Source organism: Patella vulgata, chromosome 1 (genome assembly GCF_932274485.2).
Source record: "Patella vulgata chromosome 1, xgPatVulg1.2, whole genome shotgun sequence".
NCBI lineage: Eukaryota > Metazoa > Mollusca > Gastropoda > Patellidae > Patella > Patella vulgata.
The window spans coordinates 86,447,871-86,471,604 of NC_065879.2; the positions used below are offsets into that span (position 1 = coordinate 86,447,871).

A 23,734-nucleotide genomic window follows, 5' to 3' on the forward strand; every position below is an offset into this window, starting at 1 on the left:
CACTAGGGCCCACTCTTATATTGAATTCTAACTGTCAAGGGTTCTTTTACGTGTACGCTAATGTGTGCAAGGGACCTCGGTTTTCGTCCCATCCGAACTACTAGACATTATGATGATCGAGGCTAGGTCGAAAATCCAATCGCTAAATTCTCGGTTCAGATTTGACCAATTTGACTGAAATTTTCAGAAAATTCCCTTTATATTATCTAGTTCTTAACTATCATGGTGAGAACTGCTAGCTTTTTATCTAATCTCCCATAATATATCTTTAACTATAGTCATTGGACTGGACTATTTTAATAAAGGAATATTTATTAATCTCTATATTGGCCTTCCAAATGGAGAACTGTTGACCTAATTTGGCTGTCAAAATTCGTAGGTATACCATATTGACACAATGTTATTTTAATAATATACTAGAATTAACATACACTATAAAAATAAGTACCAAACAAATCATTAATACTTAGAATAAACTATATATAATAACAAGTTATTACTACTTAGAATAAACAAAGTATTAATAACACATTATTTTAGAATAAAGAGAGAGAGAAGAAACCAAGAATCAAACGCAAGATGAAACAAAACTACAATAAGATTAGTTCGTATACCACCACTGACCACAAAAAATTAACCAAAATACTACTCTATGCCATACTTATGCTTTAAAAGTCAAATTGTAACAGTTAATAACACAGTGATTTGTGCACCGAAATACACGACTTTTGATGGGGTTCTTATTTTCCATTTCCCAATGAATAAATCCTTACAAATTACTCTGAAATTAACGCAGGAAAACATATGAAGAGTCCAGGGGAAGAATGATCTAAGTCACATTTTTGTCTTTTCGCACAAACTACAAAACAGACTTTTGGAAGAGAATTCTTGAACAGAACAATGAGTGGGTTTAATTACGACTTCAAAATGATGTTTAATACAAATCATAATTACCAGTACAACAACTGACTTCCACTTTTCAGCCGAATTAAGGTTAAATAAAGGGTACGATGGACGTATTTGTCCGGGAGGCCATTTAAGAAGGGCCTTGGTTCGATGTGACTCCGATTGTTTTTACCCGAAATAGATTGTTCCACAGAAAGCTTATACAATTTGCTACCAGATGGCGCCATTAACTGGGGTTCATTGAAAAAGTGACCTAGATCGTTCTTCCCCGGGACTCGATCTTCATATGGTTCTATGTACGATAAATTCAATATAAGTCGTATAAATGACTTTTAAATAAATAATATTCTATTAACTTACAGATTTGATAATCTAGAGCAGGGATGGTCAACTTTTGGCACATTGGATGATTAGAAGTGGTACCTTACATCTCTGTGACAATAATAAAATGAAATGGGGCTTAATGTCCTATTGTTCTGTTCCGAATTCGGCTAATGAAGACGGGCATACGCCATACGGTGTGCTATGAGGGACATTTTGCCCGAACAGCGACACTGTGGCCTACTCTTATATCGAATTCCAACTCTCAAGGGATCGTTTACTTGCACGCCAATGTGTACACGGGACCTCGGTTTTTCGTCTCATCCGAACGACTAGACAGCTGTCCTTGTCAGGCCCTCCGTCCTGCCTCACTGACAAGTAAGGCAGTAAGCCGACTCAATATGTTTAGCGACTTTATTATTTCGCGCTTGTCTTTTATAGTGAATATCTTATTTGGTATTAACCTGGCTATCTGTTTTAACAGATGTTTTTGTTTTTAATATTTAATAATTTTATCATGTAAAATGCTAATTATGTCTAAAAACATATTTTTTACAAAAAGTAGACGGCTGTACAGTTGATGTGTGTCGCATCCAGGGGCGTTCTGGCCCCGAAGGGGGGCGGGAGGACGGCGCGCCGCTGGTAGGGGGGTCCAGAAAATTTTTGAAATTTGACAACGGGAAACGCGTTTTGCAAGCACTTCTGGGAGAAATCTAGGTATCATATTTTCCAAATTTATGCTGCTATTTTGACAATAAGACATACTACTGTACTACACAAGACACTCATGACAGGTCTGCTTAATATAATGCTAATACAATGTATTTCTATCCAAAAAATAAATTGCATCTTATACATATCGAGGCATGAATACATGTATCAAAGACCATTTCACCTTAAAGTGACAGACATTTGCATAATTTTTTTGAGGGGATTCCGCGTGAAAATTAGAGCTCTCAGGGGGGCCCGCTTATACCGGTGGACTTATTGTTTAATGGGGGCCTGGGAGGACACCGTCCTCCTAAACTCCCTGCCAGCACACCCTGGTCGCATCTGAATTCGTGTTGTGAACAAACGGTTGCATGGAATGTAAAATGTTGGCCACGCCTCTTCTAAAGTATTTAAATAACATTGTGATTACAATTTGATTAAAATACAGATCTATATTTTGTTTCGTTTTTTTTATACTTTGGATGGTCTACACTACATGGAGATCTAACCAGATGTACTGGAAGGTTGCGTCAGGGGTCGTACGAGCGACGTTTGTCCCTATGATGTCAGACACTGATAAATTAATCAGCGCTAACGTTTCTAGTGGTTTACCCACAATTTCGTACAGACCGATTTATTGGCTAATCCCTCACTTCAAGGAAATTGCCGGTAATACAACAACTCTTCCAGATCCTAGTGAAGACAAGTAAAACGAAATTTTGAACTATAAAAAACGAAACGAAATAGGATCTGTGTTTTAATCAGATTGATCGGTGTTTTAACTGCTTTCTCTCTACAGTTATTTTCATCTATCTGTCAAAAAAAAGGAAATATTATTAAAAAAATTTACGTTTGACACTTTACAGTATTTGAACAAGAATATAACATTAGCATGATAATTGAAGATTAAACCCTCCCATTGCCTTTCGTGCGGATATTTATACGGATAGTGATTCGGAGAGAGAGTGAGAGAGAGAGAGAGAGAGAGAGAGAGTAACGTCCACTCAAACTAGGTTCAATTTTTTTTTCAATAATTCGCTTTCGCGTAGGGGTCTTTAGCAGTGGGGTGAAACCGAAGAACTAGGAGAAAATCCACGAGGATGGACAGGCGACTCTACTCCTTGTCACGTACAACCAGGGTATCGAAACCAGGCCAGTTGACTCAAGGACAGACCTTATGATACAGCGAGCACGTGCTAACCATTCGTGCAAATAATTTAAACGGTCTAAAGAAAATTGGGAGTCACGGTGGCTGAGTGGGTAAGACGCTGGCTCGGAAGCCTGGAGGTCGGATGTCCGATCCTTTCATTGACCGAAAAAGTTCATCCAGATTTTCCCGCGTGGTTCCCTCTTGTCAGTGATGCAGAACATAGTGATTCGGTATTTTATAACTGCTAATGATAGGTGCCAACAGTCATAGGATGAAATGTCCCTTGAAACGTTCTTACATCATGGCTTGATCAATGATTAAATAATTAAATTTATTCTTACCATTTACCAATTATTTTTGTTGTTATGCTTATAATCTGTCCTGCTAATGTACAAGCTTGCTGGGAATGTGTTTTATTATAAGCATCATGTGGAATCCTTGGATAGCTCTCTGTGTCTGGATATCTAAATCCGGCATATTCTCCAATAGTTGACTGTAGTTCTGTTGCTAATTGTACAAGATTAGGATACGGTAACCCATTGGCAACACGATTCAAATCATGGTCCCGAGTCACTTTATTTGCATCTATTTTATACCATACAGCTTTCAAAGCCTTTTCAGCTGACTGAATAAATACAAATAAAAAGGTCGTTGTTGTCTGCACGTTACACATTTTTATAATAAAGAATGTATTTTCACAAAGTTATATAAATATGTTAATTCATTGGGATATGTAAGTTTTTGTTGTTTTGTTGTAGTAATATTCTCTTGGCGGTTTAGTAATAGACAATTTTCTTAAATGAAATTGGGTTTAACGTCTTACTGTTTTGCTATATGAGGGAAATTTTGCCCGGACAGCGGCACTACGGCCTACTCTTATATCGAATTCCAACTGTCAAGGGATCTTTTACGTGCACGCCAATGTGTACACGGGACCTCGTTTTTCGTCCCATCCGAACGACAGCTGTACTTGCCAGGCCCTCCGTTCTGCATCACTGACAAGAGGGAACCACGCGGGAAAATCTGGATGAACTTTTTCGGTCAATGAAAGGATCGGACATCCGACCTCCAGGCTTCCGAGCCAGCGTCTTACCCACTCAGCCACCGTGACTCCCAATTTTCTTTAGACCGTTTAAATTATTTGCACGAATTGTTTCAATTCTTTTAAAACGACACATAGACACAAGAACATAAATACCTGTTGACATTTGTAACATATCCAATTATGTGAGCTTGCGCCACTAGACAGAGATTGCACCGCTGCCTTCAAGTCCCAATCTGCTTGCTTGAGCCATCGTGCTGCTTGTCCAGGTGATGGGTTTGGTTCATCTCGAGCCGATCTGTGAAAAGTATTATCATTGTAATATCGTCTATTGGATCTTTGTTCTTCCTTATGCTTTGCGTGCTTTTTACCTGTCGAATGCACGTTGCTGTAAAACCTTTCATATGAACGATTGTGTTGTGATCTTCTTGTACCATCTGTTTCATCATCAGGAACGGATTCTTCATCTAAACTAAGGCCTCTATTCAATCTGTCCACATAGTTCAATATGTGTTGCATGATTTCGGTTGACTGCTGAACATTATGTGGGTTTTTATCTGGGTGCCATCTTAACAAAAGTCGTTTAAGAACTCTTCTTCTTTCAACCTCATCTAAACATTTCCATGCTCGCGTCAAGTTCTGTCGTATATCCCGCAATACAGTTTGAATGTCGAAATTGTCGTTACTACTTTCCATTTGTGGTTCTGCTTCTCCCCTTTCGCTTAGGACTAATTCCCGAGAGGTACTTGTATTATTTCGGTGGAATTTATATAATTTGGTAACTGTAACTTGGATGGGTTTCTCCCCTCCTACATTAATACTATATATAGCAAACTCAGTATCAGTTTCTGCCTGTATTTTCTCCACAATTTTTGCGTATATATAATATGGGGGATCCACGGTGATTCCATCGTCACTTGTGTCCCCAATATCGGGATCATAAATTTCATATCCAACATATTCTCTTTTATCAAAATCACAGAAACTGTTATCCAACTGCCAGTGAAATTTTTCGGGAATGTTTGTACCGACTGATGGAAATAACTTATATCTCAAATTAAATCCTGGATTAGAACAATTTATCTTCTGTTCATCCAAATACGACTCGGTTTCAGAAGATTTTCCGCGTACCGCCCTCTCCCAAATATCACGAAAGTGCCCACCGATATCTATATTAAATATCCGTCGAAATAGTTCAGATAATGTGCGATGAAATTCGTTCAATCTATTTTTTGACCTAGCTTGATCAACATACAAAGAATATGACCACTGCTCTGATCTGTCCTGCTTTACAAAGAATATTGTACATGGCTCTTCACTGCCAGGCACTGCTTGGTCTTGATGTATTATTTGCGTCCTAAGGTTGGCCACTTCAAATATTTCAATATTGGTCAGAGTTTGAATCCCTTCATCCAGAAGATTGTTTGATTTATCGTCAATAATTTGTCTGTGTACCTCTTTATAGTGTCGCACCAATCGCACTATCCCATTCAACACATGTTCGTCTTTTAACATGTTAGAAACTTTGTTCGTAAATATTGTGTTTTGAATAGCATTTGCCAGGATTTCATGTGCAATTGTTACTTTAACGACCTTACGTAATGGCTTCATCTGATACTTTTTAGGAAAATTATTATGAATCCTCCATTGGTCTACACATTCTATTTCCATCTCATTAAACCCTATGAAATATGGAAGACTTAGATTTTCGACTCTTTGATAAAGGCTAATATTATCAATCAGAATCAATTCAGTAGACTTTGTCAAAATTCCATTTCTGTTCGGCAGAAATAAATACTCTTCAGTCATAGAACTTTCGCTTTCTGTTTTGTTCTCCCATAAGCGTATGAGTTGTTCCATACATAGTTTGACAACACCAGATTCATATGGATTGAGTTCTTTGCCTTGACACTGTGTACAAATATCCCGCAGAACTCCAAGATACAAATCTGTAACTGCCGACTTCCATGCACCGAGTTCTTGAAATAGTGCACAAAATTCACCAAACTTAAGAGGGAACTTAAAAATATGACCTTTAATGGTTTCATCTTTAGACGACTCAATTAATAGAGAAGCTGCGTTAACCATTATTGTTTCATCTGGTAAAAATATTAAATTAAGAGTTCTAAGCTCTGGCATTCTCTTCACGTCCTCATTATCATCTATGTACTGATACAGGTTTTTGAATAGCTTTATAATTAGTTTTCTGTCAATTTCTTTCAAACGATTTCCATTTGACAGAGATCCACAAATTCTCTTCAAGTGGTTTATAAAATTATTTCTATTGATCTTTGTTTTAATCCCCAGAGAGGTGCTTGAGAGGATGATATCTGATGGCAGAATATCTGCTTCAGTCCAAACTAAATTAGTCTTTATCCATTTGAAAGAACCATTAAAACATATGAAGTTCTCTCTGCAGCCATACTGGTGATGAATCTGACTTCTGAAGTCCGTGCTGGGTAAACGATAGCCCTCAATAAATTTTATATTCTTAATTCGTTTACAAAATTCTTCGTTTAACGCATCTTCTCCATCATTTAAATGACGGACAAGTGTGCGTGATTGTTCGGTAGTAGTATCATTAACACCAGCGTGTTCGATGATTTCGGCAAAAGTTACAAACATTTCTGAAGATACTTCGTTTTTCAAACCTGCCTGGATCATGAAATTCTTCCACTCTTCTTGATCAAATGGGGAAGATGGGAAATCGACATGGTTCCTCATCACCTTGAACACTTCGTTTTCTTTATCATAAAATTTTGAAGCGGTCCACATTTTGTCCTTATAAAGTACAAACCGAACATTCTTCAGCTCTGAAATCAAGGCAGGTTTATCTGTAGCCGACAAATTTGTGAAAAGATGATCACGGATATACTTTAAATGAATATATTGGTCTTCACGTCTGAAACAATGGAAATTCTTTAAAATATATTTGGTATACAGAGGACCTAATTCTATAATTTCTACGGTAATATCTTCATACAGTTTGCGGAGATCATGGTTATATCGTAGTAACTCTATATTTGACAAATCTGACCAATGATGTAGACCGTCTGTAGGAACAGGTCGGCATGAATCGTTAAGACATATGTATGTTTTATTTTTGTTGAGAGATATCATACGGTCATCATATGACTGGAAAATCGGCAATATTTTAATGTTTTGGATGTTGTTAATATCTTCCATATTGGTACTGAAGTATTTCCATAGACATTCAGCTTGTTTAGCGCTTATGGAAGGCATGTAGTCCATGTTGTTTATCATTAATTCCAGAATACCCGACGGATTATCTATCTGTACTGCAAGTTCATACTTTATAAATCCTGAAGTTTTTTTAAGGGTTGGTATTCCGAGTTCAGTCAATACTTCAATTGTCTTCTTATTTGCCGGAATGATCCGGCCATAAACTATAGGATCTAAGATATGGCCAGCAAGGGATAATGGATATAACAATGTTTTTTTACCTCTTTTAACCGGTAATAAAGAAAACTTAACGATGGGATTCAAATTTAAGATTAACTCTTCCCTGGTCAAATTTGCAGGTAAATGACCACTGATAAATTTCCAAGCTTCGTCAAGCCATTCCTCGCTGACAGGTGTTTTATCATTCCATGTCACAATTTCATTAAGACAAACTCTCTTCTTTGAAGACGTTCTCACTAACTTTGAAAAGCCTGGCAAGTTCCACTTTACTAACGGGTTAAACGAATCTGTAAATTTGTCCAATAGATGTATTATTTCAGACGACAGAAATGAAGATGGATGTTCGGGAAACAGGTTACAGAATTTAGAGACAATAACTTTACTGTTGACACTGAAAACGTCTACGGTATTGTCCTGTTGAAGCAATAAGGGAGCTCCGTACAAACTATTAACATTGTCCTTGTTTATACCTTTTATCACAAATTCTAATACCAATCTCAAGGCTCCAGTTTTCCTAAAAGCTGTATTCGATATGTCGCATGGTAACTTACCAACTATGCACCGGTTACGCAGTCCATTTTCTGAAAATGATTTCAAAAACCGCAACACATTTTCTGGTGTTGAAGACTGAACATTAACCCCCGACTTTTGAAATTGTTCTAGTATGATTTCAGAGGAGATCAATATCTTCATACCCAACTCCACCAAAATTTCTCTTAGTTCATCATTTCTTGCCGGCTTATCTTCTAAAATACCGACACTAAGCTGATGGCTGATTCCAGATGATCTATAATATGATGTCTGAGATTGTGTTCCAACTTCTTTCAAATAATATTTAAGCCTGTTAAAACATCCAGCAAAGTCGCCATCATCTCCAATCTGTATATTAACCCATATTATCCGCGACAAGTTATTGGAAGTGTTTGTAACTACTGGAAACAGTTGACATTCTTTTACTGCCATCCACAGATAACTTTCTTCAGTTAAAGCTTTCCAAAATACGTCTGTGGCCCTTTCAATGAGTGGGAAACGCGCTTCTAATTTACGGATTAGTTTGTTTAGTTTCCACGATTTTCGGTAATTCAAGAGATACTCTTTAAGATACGTTAAAGCTGTAATATAAGCTGGAACGATGACATATTTCGCTAGATGTTCATTCCACTGTCCTTCAACTGAATCTTTTTCGCACCTTAAATTCCGCCTTGATTCATGATCTAAAGTAAATTGTCCATTTATATGTACTGGTAGACCTGTTGGAATGGGAAGTGGTAACGTACAATATGCATTTCCATTTACCTCACCTGTGAGATTGATAGCCACTCCACCCCGTGGCAATTTTTGAACAATGCCTTTATTATATGCCCTGCTCAGTTTTTCGGGAAATTGAGATTCAGGTAAAAATCCTACTCTTTTTACAATGGCAAACTGTTCAATCTTATTAGATTTAGTTTCCTCCAAGTTTCTTCCAAACTGTTCAAGTTTATCAGATTTAGCTTCTTCCAAGTTTAAGGCTATTTGTGTTTCAAATGGTGCTTTTAATGTGTCCGGCTGTAAATCACCCATCTTATGTGATAGCTCAAACGGTTTAATCTTATCAGATTTAGTTTCCTCCAAGTTTAAGGTTATTTGTATTTCAAATGGAGCTTTTAAGGTGTTCGGCTGTAATACACTCATCTTATTTGATAGTTCACACAGATAGTTGTTGTATTCTTCCTGTTTCTCTGTATCTTCCTTAGTCATCCTTGAACTTACTTCATGTTCAATATTTAGATCTCCGTTTTGATCAATTGAAGCTATCTTAATTTTTGTGATGTTCTCTAGAAAGAGCATGCAAGGAATTATCTGCCCTTTAAGCACTGTGATGATATCTTCTATATCTTGTGTTGTTGTTTGTTCACTTCTTATCTCTGAATTCGCTGCCATGTCTTCCGTTCGTAGTGGTAGACGAAATAATGTCCCTTTATCCAAGCTATTCGTAAATTTGGGTAGATAACCTTCCATAAAGTCTGTGTACCTTCCTCTCAGTCCAGAAACTTTAATTTTGCTTCCAGGTTTTCGTCCAGTTGCACTCTGTAGATATTTACAATGGGGGTCGCAGATACAAACTAATTCTCCAATTTCACTACCTTTTGACCAGAATGATGGGACGTCTGTAACGTGGTAAACCACATTAAAGCCCACTCCGTACTGACCAGTTTTAAGCATTTCGTCACGTTTACTTCCTGAACCCAGAGCTTGTATACCGTTCAGATCTCTTTCAGAAAAGCAGGTGTTATTGTATATACAGAGTGCAGGTCCTTGTATCTGACTTAATTTATCATCTGGTAAACTGTTTGTTTCAAGCTGTCTGAAGTCTTTTATGAAAATCACCTCTGTAGCCCCTGCATCATCAGCATTCTGTAACAACTCTTTAAGTATAGATTGGTCACATGGATATCCCTGTAGTATACCTTTGATGCGGTTTGTAAGGTATTCGTGTTGGCCAAATTCAGAAAATAGAGGGGATGATAAGTTTTCAATGTCATGTGATCGTTTTGATTTGACACCCATGAGCTCTGCTACACTTCGAGAAAATGTTTTATGAAGATGCGTTTGTTCCAGGTCATTTGATAACCATGGACTGTCATCAAAATAAAGGTCTTTTGTAAATGTTAGCTCGCTGTGTTCATCAGGCAGTTTGATGGACTCAAACACACCCTTATCGACTGCTTGTTGATCACACAATCGTTCACATTCGTTACACAGTCTATTTACACAGTCAATTTCATCTGATGAAAGTTTAGTACTGTCTTTTTCTTCGGAAAAAAGCAACAAGGCCCCAATAAGCATAGACAAAGTTAATTCTACATGAACACCCAAAATCACAAACAAATCTTTATACCGTTTATATCTTATATCTACCGCGAACAAATAGGGTGATAGATTATTTCTCAATTCCATCACCATTTTATCAGCGGTTTTTAATGTCCTTTCATGCAAAATAACTGCCTTATTTTCTAAGGACTGTTTAATATAATGAATATCTTCTTCATTGTTATCTTCAACCACTGTACGCAAATAGTTGTAGATATCTCGGAAGGCATTATCTAGTATAAAATACACATCCAACTTCATCCCAGATTCCATGATATGGTTTGAAATTATTAACAAGTTTTCTATCACTAGCTTAAGATCAATTCCAGATCCTAAATGCCGGACTCCTAACCATTTCAGTACATCCGTAATTTTACTGTTATATTTATATTTATTTACATCAACTATTGGTTTTATGCATCCTACCAGATATCGACATTCCGGTAAATATCCGTTTATAGGTGATGTCAATGGCCATTCTGTATTATCACCACCGTACCACGGAAGTGTCCAATTGTACGGTGGTCTTTGTAATGCCAGAAATTCTAAATTAGAAAGTTCTTTGCGAATGTCATCTGGGCATTTTTGATACCTCTGTTCAGCGTCACAAGTAGACGTCATATATCTTAAAAACTCTTTAGTGCGATTGATCAGCAATTCGGAAAGTCCGGAGTGTAAAACGGATCGTATCCTTTTTGGCAAATGTTCCCATTCCAGTTCATCTGTTCTCATTCCTAGGCTCTCTAAAACTTTTAACGTATCATTCATTGTAAATTTATTATCTTCGGGAAAACATTCTTCTTCCACAGAAAAAAGTGTAGTGAGTTCTCCTGTAGGATGTATTAGTTCATTAGGTAACTTTCTTTCTCCATTTGGTTTTGTTGGGATGCATTTGTGCAGTGCAATGAGATCGCGTATAACTTGATTATCGCCTAAAATCCCATGCAGAATTATCTCGTCCAGTTCTTCTTTTAGCCAAAAAGAATTCTTTAGATTAGGAAAGACGATCTCTTGGTAAAAAACCTCTACGGATACTATTCGATCATTGATTTGATTTTCACACCCAGCTAGTTTGAAATTGTTCAGCAAGGCTGTTGGCAAGTCTACTATTTTAACATCAGGAGCAAAGTCTGATAATTTTTGTTTTTCTTCAATAACAAAATATCGTAGTGCTTTAAAGGCTATATTTCCAACTTCTTTACTTGTTGTTAATTCTGGACAAAGGAAAACAGATTGCTCCAAGGACACAATCCCATTGTTAGAAGGGAAAACTGCACAGTCACCTTTACAAATAGTATTATAAACTCCCCTTGCTAATATCTTATCATGTTTAGGTTGGGAATACACAGAAGGCCATAACCTATAATATTCCTCTGGTGATAGACGAGCGGCCATTGTAGTGAGCATCCGTATATATGCTAGACTCCCAGCATCTTCTAATACAGCTGTATTCCATCTATCTTCGACGCATTCTGATTCCTTGTCATCTTCATTTCTCCACATCAAATCACGTCTACTGGATTGTACAGCAAACGAAGCATTAATATGGACAGGTAACTTGGACGTAATCGGAAGGGGGAGAAAACAGAATAAATGTGACTCCTTGTAGAAACTTGGAATATTCTGTAGAGGTTCTTCAGTAAGAGCAGTGGCGGCTACAGGTAGAAGACCTTTGAATTCATCTTTTTTAGCTTCATGTATTGAAGACCCCTGACCAAAACTCCAGTTGATTATATATGGAACAGTAATATTTAATTCATCTATGCCGCAAAGGCTCTTAGAGCAGTGTGTTATTGACAGGGTGATCTTTATAATCTCGGTACAGTAGGCATCATCATTTATTGCTTCAGTTAAAGTCTGAAGAACAGACGGTCCAGAATGGTTTGACGATTTTGATACTTCCATTAATAATTCAGGTTTTCCAGATGAAGAATTCTTTTCCAGGTGATAAAGTTCAATCTTATTCACATGCTGTGTAAATAAAAGTAAGTTACCGGCTCCTTCTACTATCTTCTTAATAAACTCTTTCATTTCAGATTTAGAGTAGCTTATATCCTTTATTTCGCTTTTAGCAGCTTCGTCTGAATTTCTTAGTGGTAAGCGAAACAGCGTGCCTTTAAAATGGACTCGGTCTTTGTTCACGATATTGCATCCAAAAACGCCTTCAAATGGATAAAACTGACCCTTCATTTTATGCCGCATTAACTGGTTCCCAGGAAAATTAAGATTGATCTTTAATCCACTTCTTCCAAGATGAGATTCGTGTGGGTCGAACACAACGTAGGTTTCACCAGAAAGAAAGCTTGGAACATCAGTCAAATTATACACGGAGTTAAACCCTAAACCAAATCTTCCTATCTTCATACTATCGTCTTTCTTCGTAGCTCCTGCTAGTCTGGTAATGTTTCTAAAATCATCTTCAGTAAACGTGGCATCATTATATGCCCAGAAGGCTGGTCCTTGACATGGAATCATGCCTTCATTAAAGAGACATGTTTGAGCTTCTTTTACTATCCTTTCATCATACAATAGTTTAACAGTTGTAGCTCCAGCATCATCCGCATTTTGAATGATCTCTTTCGGTATTGTGAACCCGTCAGTGTAGTCTTTAAGAAGATTGTGAAGTCGGGTAGTTAGAGGTTCAGTTTGGCCATAATTCATGTCAAATTGTTCAGCATTACGTAGAACACGATCTGTTAGGAGAGGAACTTTAAATATTTCAGCTGTGTCTCTAGAAATTCTTTTATGGATGAAATAAATTGAGTCAGCTTCTGCTTGCGTTGATGTAGAAACTAAATCACTCAACCAATCCTCGTTACATACAGTACATTCTTGTGCTGGTTTTAATTCTAGGACATCATCTGATTTGGTAAAGATTGGCAATAGTATGACTTTACTTACATCTTCTTTTGAACTGGCTAGAGTATTTACAATCTGGATAACAAGGGATAAATCTTTTACCACCACTTCTTGTGGTTCATGTCCGTTATCGTTGTCATGCTTGTCTTTAATTTGATGTAATGTTTTTAACAACACCTCATTCGATTGCTCTGCTTTACAACCTATCCCCAGAAACAAGTCTTTAAAATCATAAAATGTATCTGGCACGGAAAACATGTACGGCTGAAGAGGAATATCCGATTGCTGTTTAGTCAACCAAACATCTTCTGGACTCTGAAATTTACCTTCCGAACCAGTCCAGACCACGCGTTTCTTTGACATTCCTGAAAATATCTCCTGTTCGGTGAGAAATCCATAGATGTGTTCTAAAACTGTCATAAATTTTGACTGTTCAGTGACAGATCTCTCAGAAAAGTCTTTAGATACAAACAACAGTTGATCAACAACCGAATCTGCCATCCTCGATATGTCCATAAGGAATTTAGTTAAGCATGCAGGCATGTCTTTTCTGGCAATAAACTGTTTTCCACCAACTAGGTCAACATAATCGTAGTGAATGAGCTCACATGGTTTTTTCAGTAAATTGGTATGATCTTCGGCTGCAAATTCCAACTTTTCAGGATAACTGTCTGGTCGATTGTCCAAAACTGGACACCAGGTAAGAGTACTCAAAATTTGGATAGTGTCAACATTCAATCTGTTTCCATCTGTATTTAAATACTCCAACAGAGCTCTAGACATCTTAGATAAATCTAATTGTCCATTATTCAGATATTGTTCATGGATGAAATTTGCTGCTTTCAAGATTTCGTTATCTTCGATATCACAAACTCTTCTTAACCTAAGTTTTTTAAGATGTTTTAGATTATCATCATATCTAGTGGACGGGAATACTGACTTTTCATACTGGAACAAATCTTGAAGAAGCTTGGGTTTTGGATCAAACAACTCTGATGGACAGCAATACTGGCCTGTTAGGTTTTCTATAAATTGAATATTTCTTGCTAACTTCATCTTCAGTTGATCATCTTCAAAATTTTTTATATTTTCAACAAAGAACTCCATAAATTGTAATTTTTCCTTCATGGAATAAGAGTGTTCACTACAGAGATCCTGGAGAATCTTTGAAATTATTTCTGAAAATGATTTTTGTTTTCCTTCTAATTTTATTGCCACATGCAATGACTCCGAAAATTTATCAGAGCACTGAATCATCTTTTCGCGAGGCTTAATTGGAATTTGTAGTTCCTTGCTTCCATCAAATATTTCATTCACATCATTCAAGCAAACATCCATTTCTGCTCCAGGGGTCAATGAAAATAAATGCAGTCGTCTTAGAAGTTTCTTTATGTTTGAAATATTTTCAATTGAATTTAACTTAAAGAGAAGAGCCTTCTTTTCTGACACGGAGCTTCTAGAATTGAAATCCTTAATACTCCTCTCCATTGCTTCATCATCTTCTGTTATTCTTCTTAAACAATTAACTATCCCCTCTGGTGTTGGATGTTCCACAAATCTACCAACTACAACAGTAGATATATATTCTGGTAATGATGTATAGACCTTTATATTCAACTTCTCTAAAGCTCCACTAAGCTGTTCGTTTAGGACATCATTGCCTGTATATGATTCCAATATTGATATGTTTGATGTTTTTGTGAGTCGCTCTTCAAATGTTCCTGGGTCTTTATATGGTAATAAATCCAAATTTTTAATTTTCTCGATAATTAAGTTTTTGTACTTGCCAATGTATGTCCATACCAAATACAACCATTCTTCTAAAGATTTCGACAATTTTATTCCTTGCCATTGGTTTTGCTTTATACACAGGTCTATGAGGTTTGGAAAATGATTAGGATGGAATATCTTTATCTGAAATTTGCCTGAAAAGGTCAATAAATTCAATTTTTATAGTAAAATATTCTCAATTATATTATTTCTTTAGGAGCAGTTTTAACAAGTTCCTGTTAATCTAAGTATAGAATACTTTTCAAAATTGGGGGTCAGATTTTCCGGTGTGGTTCCCCTTGTCAGTGATGTAGGACGGAGGGCCTGGCAAGAACAGTTGTCTAATCATTCGGATGAGACGAAAAACCGAGGTCCCGTGTACACATTGGCGTGCACGTAAATGATCACTTGAAAGTTGGAATTCGATATAAGAGTAGGTCATGGTGCCGTTGTCCGGGCAAAATTTCCCTCATAGCACACTGCATGGCGTAGGACGTTAAGCCCCATTTCATTTCATTTCTGTTCAAAATTAACACCTTAATTGATATTTCATCATGCAAGCTTTAGAATAGAACAATGGTTTGGGTATGATCTCCAATACCTACCTGTTTCACCTGTTTCACCTGAACATTGGTTCTGAATCTTGAGATATAAATCTAATCCCAACTCTGACTTGACGAAATGAGATTCTAGTCCTGGAAACATATTCATGTCATCAACATCCTCAAATATATACACTGTTTCAGTACTCCCAGTTGTAAAGGTACAGAAATTACCATCTGCTAGTGGTAGAAGCGTCAAACCTTGTAAGCAATTAACATCATTGTCCAAAATATAATGAAGCAGATTTAATCTGTCCTTTAAGTCGAGTTGGTTACACACTACCGAATGTTGTAAAAGTTCTACTCTCAAATGTTCAGCAGAAACAAATGTTATTGACCCATGTTTTTGAAATGCATCTAAAATACAAATGGGAGCCCTTGAGAAATTTCTACCACAAAGAAGATACGCATGCTCAAGTGAATCTATCATATTTTCGTCTTGAAGTTTCGTAAAGATTGTATTTTGTGGTTCTGCCCATATTCCCCCTTCCCGTTTAGTGAACATGCATGCTGTAGAATACAACTGTTGGAAAATCGGATCAATTATATTTTTCCAATTATCTGTAACATTTTCATTGTTTGGTAAAGTTCCATAAACTAGATCTGCTCTCTGGTTTCTTTCTAAACAGGTTAATGGTTGTGCTCTGATCATTTCATCATCTATAAGCTGTAATATCAGGTTGGTGTAGACTTGTGGTAGAATTTCTTTTACCAGATATTGATTCCAGAGGATTGATTTTTCTGTGTGGCTGTTGTTTCTATCTTGCTCAGAAGAGTTCCATCTTAAATGGTGGCGGTCTTGGCTCAAAGCAAAGAATCCATTAACATGAACTGGTAAACCTGTTAAACTTTGACCTTCTAAGGGTAAAGGTAAGAAACAGAATACGTGTCCTTTTGTGATTGGTTTAGATAAGCATGCTGCGATACTTACATAAGGACTATAAGGCCAATCATCATCTTCAACAAGTTTCATTAATTCAGCACTGACATGACCACCATGATACTGATTAAAAACTAACCATTCATCTTCTGAGGTTTCCATTTTCATCCAATCAAATCCTTCGCATCTCACTTTTGCTTTCAAAATATTTTTAATTGGTTGAGAAGCAAACCGTCCACTGAAGTGTTCTATCTCCTGTACAAAGCGTTTCCTCTCTTGTCTTAACAGTAGCTCATCATCACCGTCCAGACAAACTTCAAACAGTTTCCTGGTCTCTGACTGTTTCTCGTAAATTTCTATCATTTCGATTTCCTTTAAGAAAAGTAGAATTGATGGTGCAAGAGATTTGAAGCCATGAACAATGTCACGAATTTTTCTCTCATCGTAAATAGTTTTACTCAAACTTGACTCTACAGTTCTCAATGGAAACCAAAATATTGTACCATTGAAACCGTCTTGAAAGACTTCTGGTGAAAATCCAAATATTCCAGACATCATATCGAGCATTTCTTTCTTACCGTTGTTATCTATTTTTCTGAGTTTTTTAGTGACGACAACATCATGTACATTAGTTGCTGGGTTTATTATCATTAGTTTACTTCCACTTAGTATGAGAGGAGTATCTGTGAATATAACGACACATTTACTACAGTTTATAATTATTATACACAGATTAGTCCGATGGGTGAAGGGGGGAATCGCCAGCCGAGGTTTGAATCTGTGAGACCAAGTTTTCCTAGACCAGTTGTTTGCTTAGATTCAGAATCTGGGTGGTGATCAGGCGTTTGCGGAGGCGTTTTCGAGATATGGGGGTATGTGTGTGTGTAAGGGGAGGGGGGGTATCATAAGGTCTGACATTGAGTCAACTGGCGCGGTTTCGATTCCCCGGTTGTACGTGACAAGGAGTAGGGTCGCTTGTCCAACCTTGTGGGTTTTCTCCACGTCCTCCGATTTCCTCTCACTGCTAAAGACCCCTACGAGCAAGCGAATTATTGAAATAAAATTGAACCGTGTGTTAGTTCCGAAAAGACCTAGTCTCTCTCTCTCTCTCTCTCTCTCTCTCTCTCTCTCATTCCCTCTCTTATGAATACCGAAAATAATCTCTTGAAAAATATAAATTACAGCAATCGGATGAAATTGGTCACAGAAATTATGCATACCACCACACACACACACATCTATAATACATAATTATGAAATATGATTGACATTACATCTATAAATTGTAACGACAATTGATCAACAAAAATAGTGGAGTAATGCTTCCTAAACTAAACTAAAAACTGAGTATAATTCACAAAATAAAATAATTAAACTTTGATTATGTATACATTATTTTAGTCCAATAGTCAATTGTGGCCATAAACACTGTACATAAATCTAAAGTCAATCGGGTAATGACTTGTGCCTGCACAAGATTTTTCAAAGTCATCAATTAAGGGTCATAACTCCGGAAGTAATTATAGAATAAAATACGACTCCATTTCAATGTGGGGTATAAAAACGCATACCTGTAATATGAAAGACGGATTTAAATCCAAGTCCAAATCGTCCAACTTTCAGGGGTTCATGTTCTTTCCCGCTACACTGTATAGCAGCTATACCTTCCCAGTCTTTTTTAGTAAATATACCATCGTTATATACACACAATGCTGGTCCCTATATTAAAAACAGACCAGATTTATATATATTCTTTAAGTGGCATTTAGCGATCAGGGTACAAATTAACAGAACACAGTTTTTATGGGATACGTCGTGCTTTTAGAATAAACTAGTGATTGTATCCCATAAAAACTGTGTTCTGTTAATCAGATTTATATAATACTATATATTCACACTGTTCAACAAAACTCAAGCCACAGCAGGTAAATCGCCGGCGCAGTCCATACAGAAGAGAGAGAGAGAGAGAGAGAGAGAGAGAGAGAGAGAGAGAGAGAGTTTAATGTCCACTCGACACAGACTAGGTCATTTCGGGACTATCACATTGTTCTTCGAAAGGCGGGAACAACTAGATAATCTAAAGGTAATTTGCTGCAAATTTCAGTCAAATTGGTCCACTCTGAACCGAGATTTTAGCGATTGAAATTTCGGCGTAGCCTCGACCATCATCACTAAAGTTCGTACGATAAAAAAAATTTAGTCTCGATTACCAATTTCATGATTAAAGTCGAACAGCAAATCGGAACCTAATCCAATAAAGATGGTCTGGATAAGTTAAAGATACATTATGGGAGATTCAAAAACGAGTTGGCAGTTCTCACTATAATAGTTAAAAACCAGATAATGTAAAGGCAATTTGCGGAATATTTCATTCAAATGGATCCACAATGAACCGAGAACTAAGCGATTGAAATTTTCGCCAAGCCTCGATCATCATTACTAAAGTCAGTAAGATAAACAGCATAGTCTCGATTATCCATTTCATCGTTAAATCGTGAAGGGATGCCATCGAGAGTTGATTATGATCTAGATAGGTTAATTAATGTCTAATTAATAATTTAGAAAACATTTCAGGCCTAAAGAAAGACCTGCAATAGACAGATTTAGCTCTTACATAATGTTTCAATGTGTATAAATAATTTTACCTTCATGGCAAATTGTATTGGATTTTCTTTCCACATTTTTAAAGTTGTTGTTGGTTGATGGTGTTTATTTACAAACATAACTTTCATTCTTGTAGCTCCACCATCTTCAGCGTTTTGTATTAACTCCTGCAATAAATAACTTATTTTAAAATGTCTTCTAGACATACATGTAGATGTCCCCAGCTAAAATCCCAAAATAAATAGACGACACATATTAATTCATTGCACATTTCTCTTTTTGACAAAGTATTGAGCAATCAAACTGATTAACTATGCATAGTCTTAGCAGAAAACGTTTTGCAGTACCTGGCAGTGAAACCTATAGTACATGTTTCGTCAAAACTGGATAAAAATGGCTACCTCTAGAGGGCCCACAACCTTGGTATTACATTGCCATGCTTGTGTATAGGAAGTGGCCATTTTGACGGGAAGTTTCCGATTTTCGCGAAATTCAAAAGTAACCCCAAGTTTCGTGAAAATTGGATACAAACTGTGACCTCCAGAGGACCCACAACCTTGGTATTACGCTACTTGTGTACGGGGAGTGGCCATTTTGACGGGAAGTTTCACGAAATTCGAACTCAACCTTCATTGTGTACTGGTGATATATTTGAACATTTTCTGTTTTAAATCGGATACAAATTGAAACCTCTAGAGGTTTCCTACAATCCGGGGCCATAATGCAAGAACCGATATCTTATTAACATACATTTTCAGTTTCATCAAAGTCGGTAAAGATGCGTTGCCAGGCTACGAAACATACGCCCACAGCAGTTATGTCATCCAAGCAGTCAATAAGGGTTGTCGCATATTTTTTTCTTTTGCCAGTAATGAAAACATTTACAAGACACTAAAATCATTAGTATTTTTTGGGCTTCTAATAGTTCTGCCCTACACTAACGTTTAGTATACAAAACAATTTATATCAAGGGCCATAACTCTGGAAACAATCAGATATTAACTTTTGTCTTTAGAGACTTAACAAGATTTTTTAAATGGATCAAATGCCATAATTCTGGCAGTATTTATCGGAAATCGTTGAAAATAGGCTTCCTCGTCTCACGACCTGAAACACTGCATATGAATTAAAAGTCATTCGGATATTAACTTTAGCTTCTAGAGCGTCCACAAGAATTTTCAAATTGATCAAGGTCCATAAACCTGGCAGTAATTATCAGAAATTGTTGAAAAGCAATATGATTCTTTGTCACATGACCATAAACACTGTGTATAAATTTTGAAGTCAATCGGATATTCACTTCAGCCTCTAGGGCGGCCACAATATTTTTTCAAAGTGATCAAGGGACACAACTCTGGCAACAATTATCGGAAATCGTTGAAAATCAATAAGCCCCTTTATCGCATGCCCTTATTAATGTGTATATATTTAAAGTAGGACGGAGATATACAAAAATTCTAAAGATAGGTTGCCAGGCAACGAAACATACGCCCACAGCAGCTAAATCGTCCGTGCAGTCAACAAGAGTTGTCGCATATTTTTACTTTCTTTCGGGAATGAAAAATTTATAATACACTAAAATCTGATTTAGAGTAACAACTCATTAAGTAATTATCAGAAAATCTGTCCCATGCTAAGGTTTAGTATACGAAACATTTAATATCATGGATTTAGCTGTTATCAAAATTCATTGAAAATCAATATACTTGTTTGTCTCAAGACCTTAAACCCTGTGCATCCCTTAAACCCTCTGTATCAATCTGAATCAATCAGATGATAACTTTAGCCTGTAGAGCATCCACAAGATATTTTGAAATGATCAAGGGCCATAACTCTGGCACGCTAACGCCCCTGAGTTGTTCTTTATATTTACATAATGGACAGTCTTCTGCCATTATCCAAGTATAAAAGGCAACTTTGAGATGGCCTAGTGGTGTAGAGTGTCACCCTTCAAGCTCCCGCTGGCCGGTCACCTCTGGCTTGCGACTGTGGTTTCGATCCCTGGTGTGCGCGTATGTGGCTTGGAGATAGTGACGCCTTCTCAGCCTCGTGGGTTTACTCCAGATACTCCGGTTTCCTGCCACAGCAAAGACCCCTGCGAGTGCGCTAAGATAATAAAAACAATGAAAATAAAAACAACTTGTCTGCGATATCACCCTCGGTGGAAGCGGAGGTTAAACACTAAGAACAACAACACAACAAAGAAGAAAATGGTTACCTTCAGTATTTGTCCATCTGAATATTGTTCCAGTAATCTTTTTAACTGATCTATTAGACTTGGTAATCTCATAGAAGAAAATTCTTCATCTGAACTTTCCTCCTCTAATTAAACAAAAGGGTGTAATATTATTTAATGTTGGTCAGTACAAGAGCGGTAAGTGTTTCAACTAAATTGTTGGGGAATAATACCGACTGTCGTTTTTTATATAAGTAAAGCATTCTACTTATATTAAAGGAGCATTGTGGAATATACGATAAAGAGTTGGCAGTTGTCGCTATATAATAGTTAAAAACTCGATAATGTAAAGGGAAAATGCTGAAAATTTCAGTCAAATTGCTCCACTCTGAGCCGAGATATTAGCGTTTTAATTTTAAGCGTAGCCTCGATTATTATTACAAAAGCCGCTGCGATAAAAAAAAAAACAACATAGTTTAGATTATCCATTTTTGGATTAAATCACCAATGAGCGTTGAGCAGCAAATCCAGTAAAAATACGACACATAAGATGGCATCGAGAGTTGATTAAGGTCTTTTCATGTTAATAAATGTCTAATTAATAGTTAATATAACAATTGAAGCTAAAAGAAGACCTGTAATAGGCAGATTTAGCTCATGCATAATGTATGTTTAAAACAAACAGTTTGTAAAATAACTCTTGGTCTAAGGAACAAACGTAGCAAAGATATCTGTGTTAAATTATATTAGGAATGTGTTTAACCGGTTCTTTTAGCAATATTCGTTGACACCAACACTGTCCTTCAACAGAGACAAATTTCAACATGGCTTTCGAGTATCCTACTTCGATAATTTGATCATTTATTTTAACAGAAATTTCAAATTTGTGTGTATGAAAAGATGAACAGGTTATAAGATTGAGTAATGATATTAGATGACAGAGAGAGACAGATGGTGTATAACGTTCATTCGACGCTTTTCTGGATTAAAGACAAAATAAACATTCCGGTGTAAACTGGAATAACCAGACGCTAGAGATTGACACTTCTGGCGTATTTCCTCGAACATAACTGTTTTGAAATTAGAGTAAAAACGGAAACGATTGAATGTAAATCAGTTTATTTACATTCATATCACATTATTATATATGTTGCAACCCATTTATGTCAATTTGTAGGTCCCAAATATTAGCGATTTAGCTCCTTTAGCATATGATACCATTTTATTTCAATAATTCGCTTGCACTTGACTTCACCCATTATGATTTTTACCAACTCCCTCTCTCTCTCTCTCTCTCTCTCTCTCAAAATAATAATGATATACTAACCCATGATTTCTGTTACATCTACTGCTCAAAACCAATGGTGCTTTTGTTCTATAATCTGAAAACAAATATGTTTAGCACTGTAAATAAAATAAACTAGCCAGAGATTGGAGTGTGTAATGGCGGTTACGTATCGGCAGATAGCATTCGCCTTCTTATGTCACCAGTGCTTCAAATCAATTCGAAAATAGCCTCTATGGTGTTAGAAAGATTTTCGGCAAAATGGGAGATAACCCAGGGTCGGAAGGTAGTAGGATACTACGCTGAAAATAGAAAGGATTGATCCGCTCATAACCCCAATGTTTCACACTAAAAGCAAAACACGTTAAAAGTATACCCTCTATCGTGTTCACAATCATTTTGGCAAAGAGGTATAACTCTGGTACACTGAAAATCGATAGGGTTCGTCCTCTTATGACCCCTATGCTTCACAACAAATTTGAAAAGAATCCGTAAAAAACGTAAGCCTCTATTGCGCTCACAAGGTTTTCGGAATATCTGAAAAGGACCGGTCAAAATCTATAGCCAATCGGTCGAGATTATGTGGTTTTAGGTACAGACGGATAAATCTGGAATAGGATTCGTCTTCTCGGGACCACAATGCGTCACACTAAATTTGAAAAGAGTCCTTTAAAAATTGTTGTCTCTATCGCCTTCAAAAGGTTTCTGGTAAAGGGGGATAACTTCTGAATGCTTCGGAATGAATTCGTTAAAAACTCTAGCCTCTAGCGCGATCTCTAGGTTTCAGCAACAGGGGACATAACTCTAGTAAAGAAAGTCGCGTTATGCTGAACATGGATAGGGTTGGTCCTGTCATGGCCACAATGCGTCACATCCAATTCGTCAAAAACTGTAGCCTATATCGCGTTCACAAGCCAATTGTTGAAGGACGGACGGACGGACGGACCACCGGACAGAGTGACCGCCATATACGTCAAAAATACGTGTGGGCGCATAAATATATATATATGTATATATGTATATATATATATATATATATATATATATATATAGGGAGAGAGAGAGAGAGGGAGAGGGGGGGGGGGGAGATGGGGTGTAACGTCCACTCGACACAAACCAGGTCATTTCAGGACTAACATATGGTTCAATTTT

General features: G+C 36.9%; 2 protein-coding genes and 1 long non-coding RNA gene across 3 annotated transcripts; all 3 read right to left on the reverse strand.

Annotated features, from left to right (window-relative positions):
- Positions 1 to 292: 292 nt before the first annotated feature.
- Positions 293 to 6,953, reverse strand: LOC126808856 (sacsin). The gene is made up of 3 exons (XM_056098324.1): positions 4,287 to 6,953; positions 3,430 to 3,713; positions 293 to 2,751 (listed from the first exon to the last, which is right to left on the reverse strand). Coding segments are annotated over exons 1-3 (2,904 nt in total). The 5' UTR covers positions 6,906 to 6,953; the 3' UTR covers positions 293 to 2,750.
- Positions 6,954 to 12,452: 5,499 nt separating this feature from the next.
- Positions 12,453 to 13,067, reverse strand: LOC130010893 (sacsin-like; the record flags this gene model as incomplete). Its single annotated transcript, XM_056099064.1, has 1 exon — positions 12,453 to 13,067. A coding segment is annotated over exon 1 (615 nt), but the record flags the coding sequence as incomplete, so codon positions are not given.
- A 6,094-nt stretch (positions 13,068 to 19,161) lies between these two features.
- Positions 19,162 to 22,682, reverse strand: LOC126808881 (uncharacterized). The gene is made up of 3 exons (XR_007674813.2): positions 22,625 to 22,682; positions 21,340 to 21,443; positions 19,162 to 19,288 (listed from the first exon to the last, which is right to left on the reverse strand). It is a non-coding gene; the product is annotated as an uncharacterized LOC126808881 (long non-coding RNA).
- Positions 22,683 to 23,734: the final 1,052 nt, after the last annotated feature.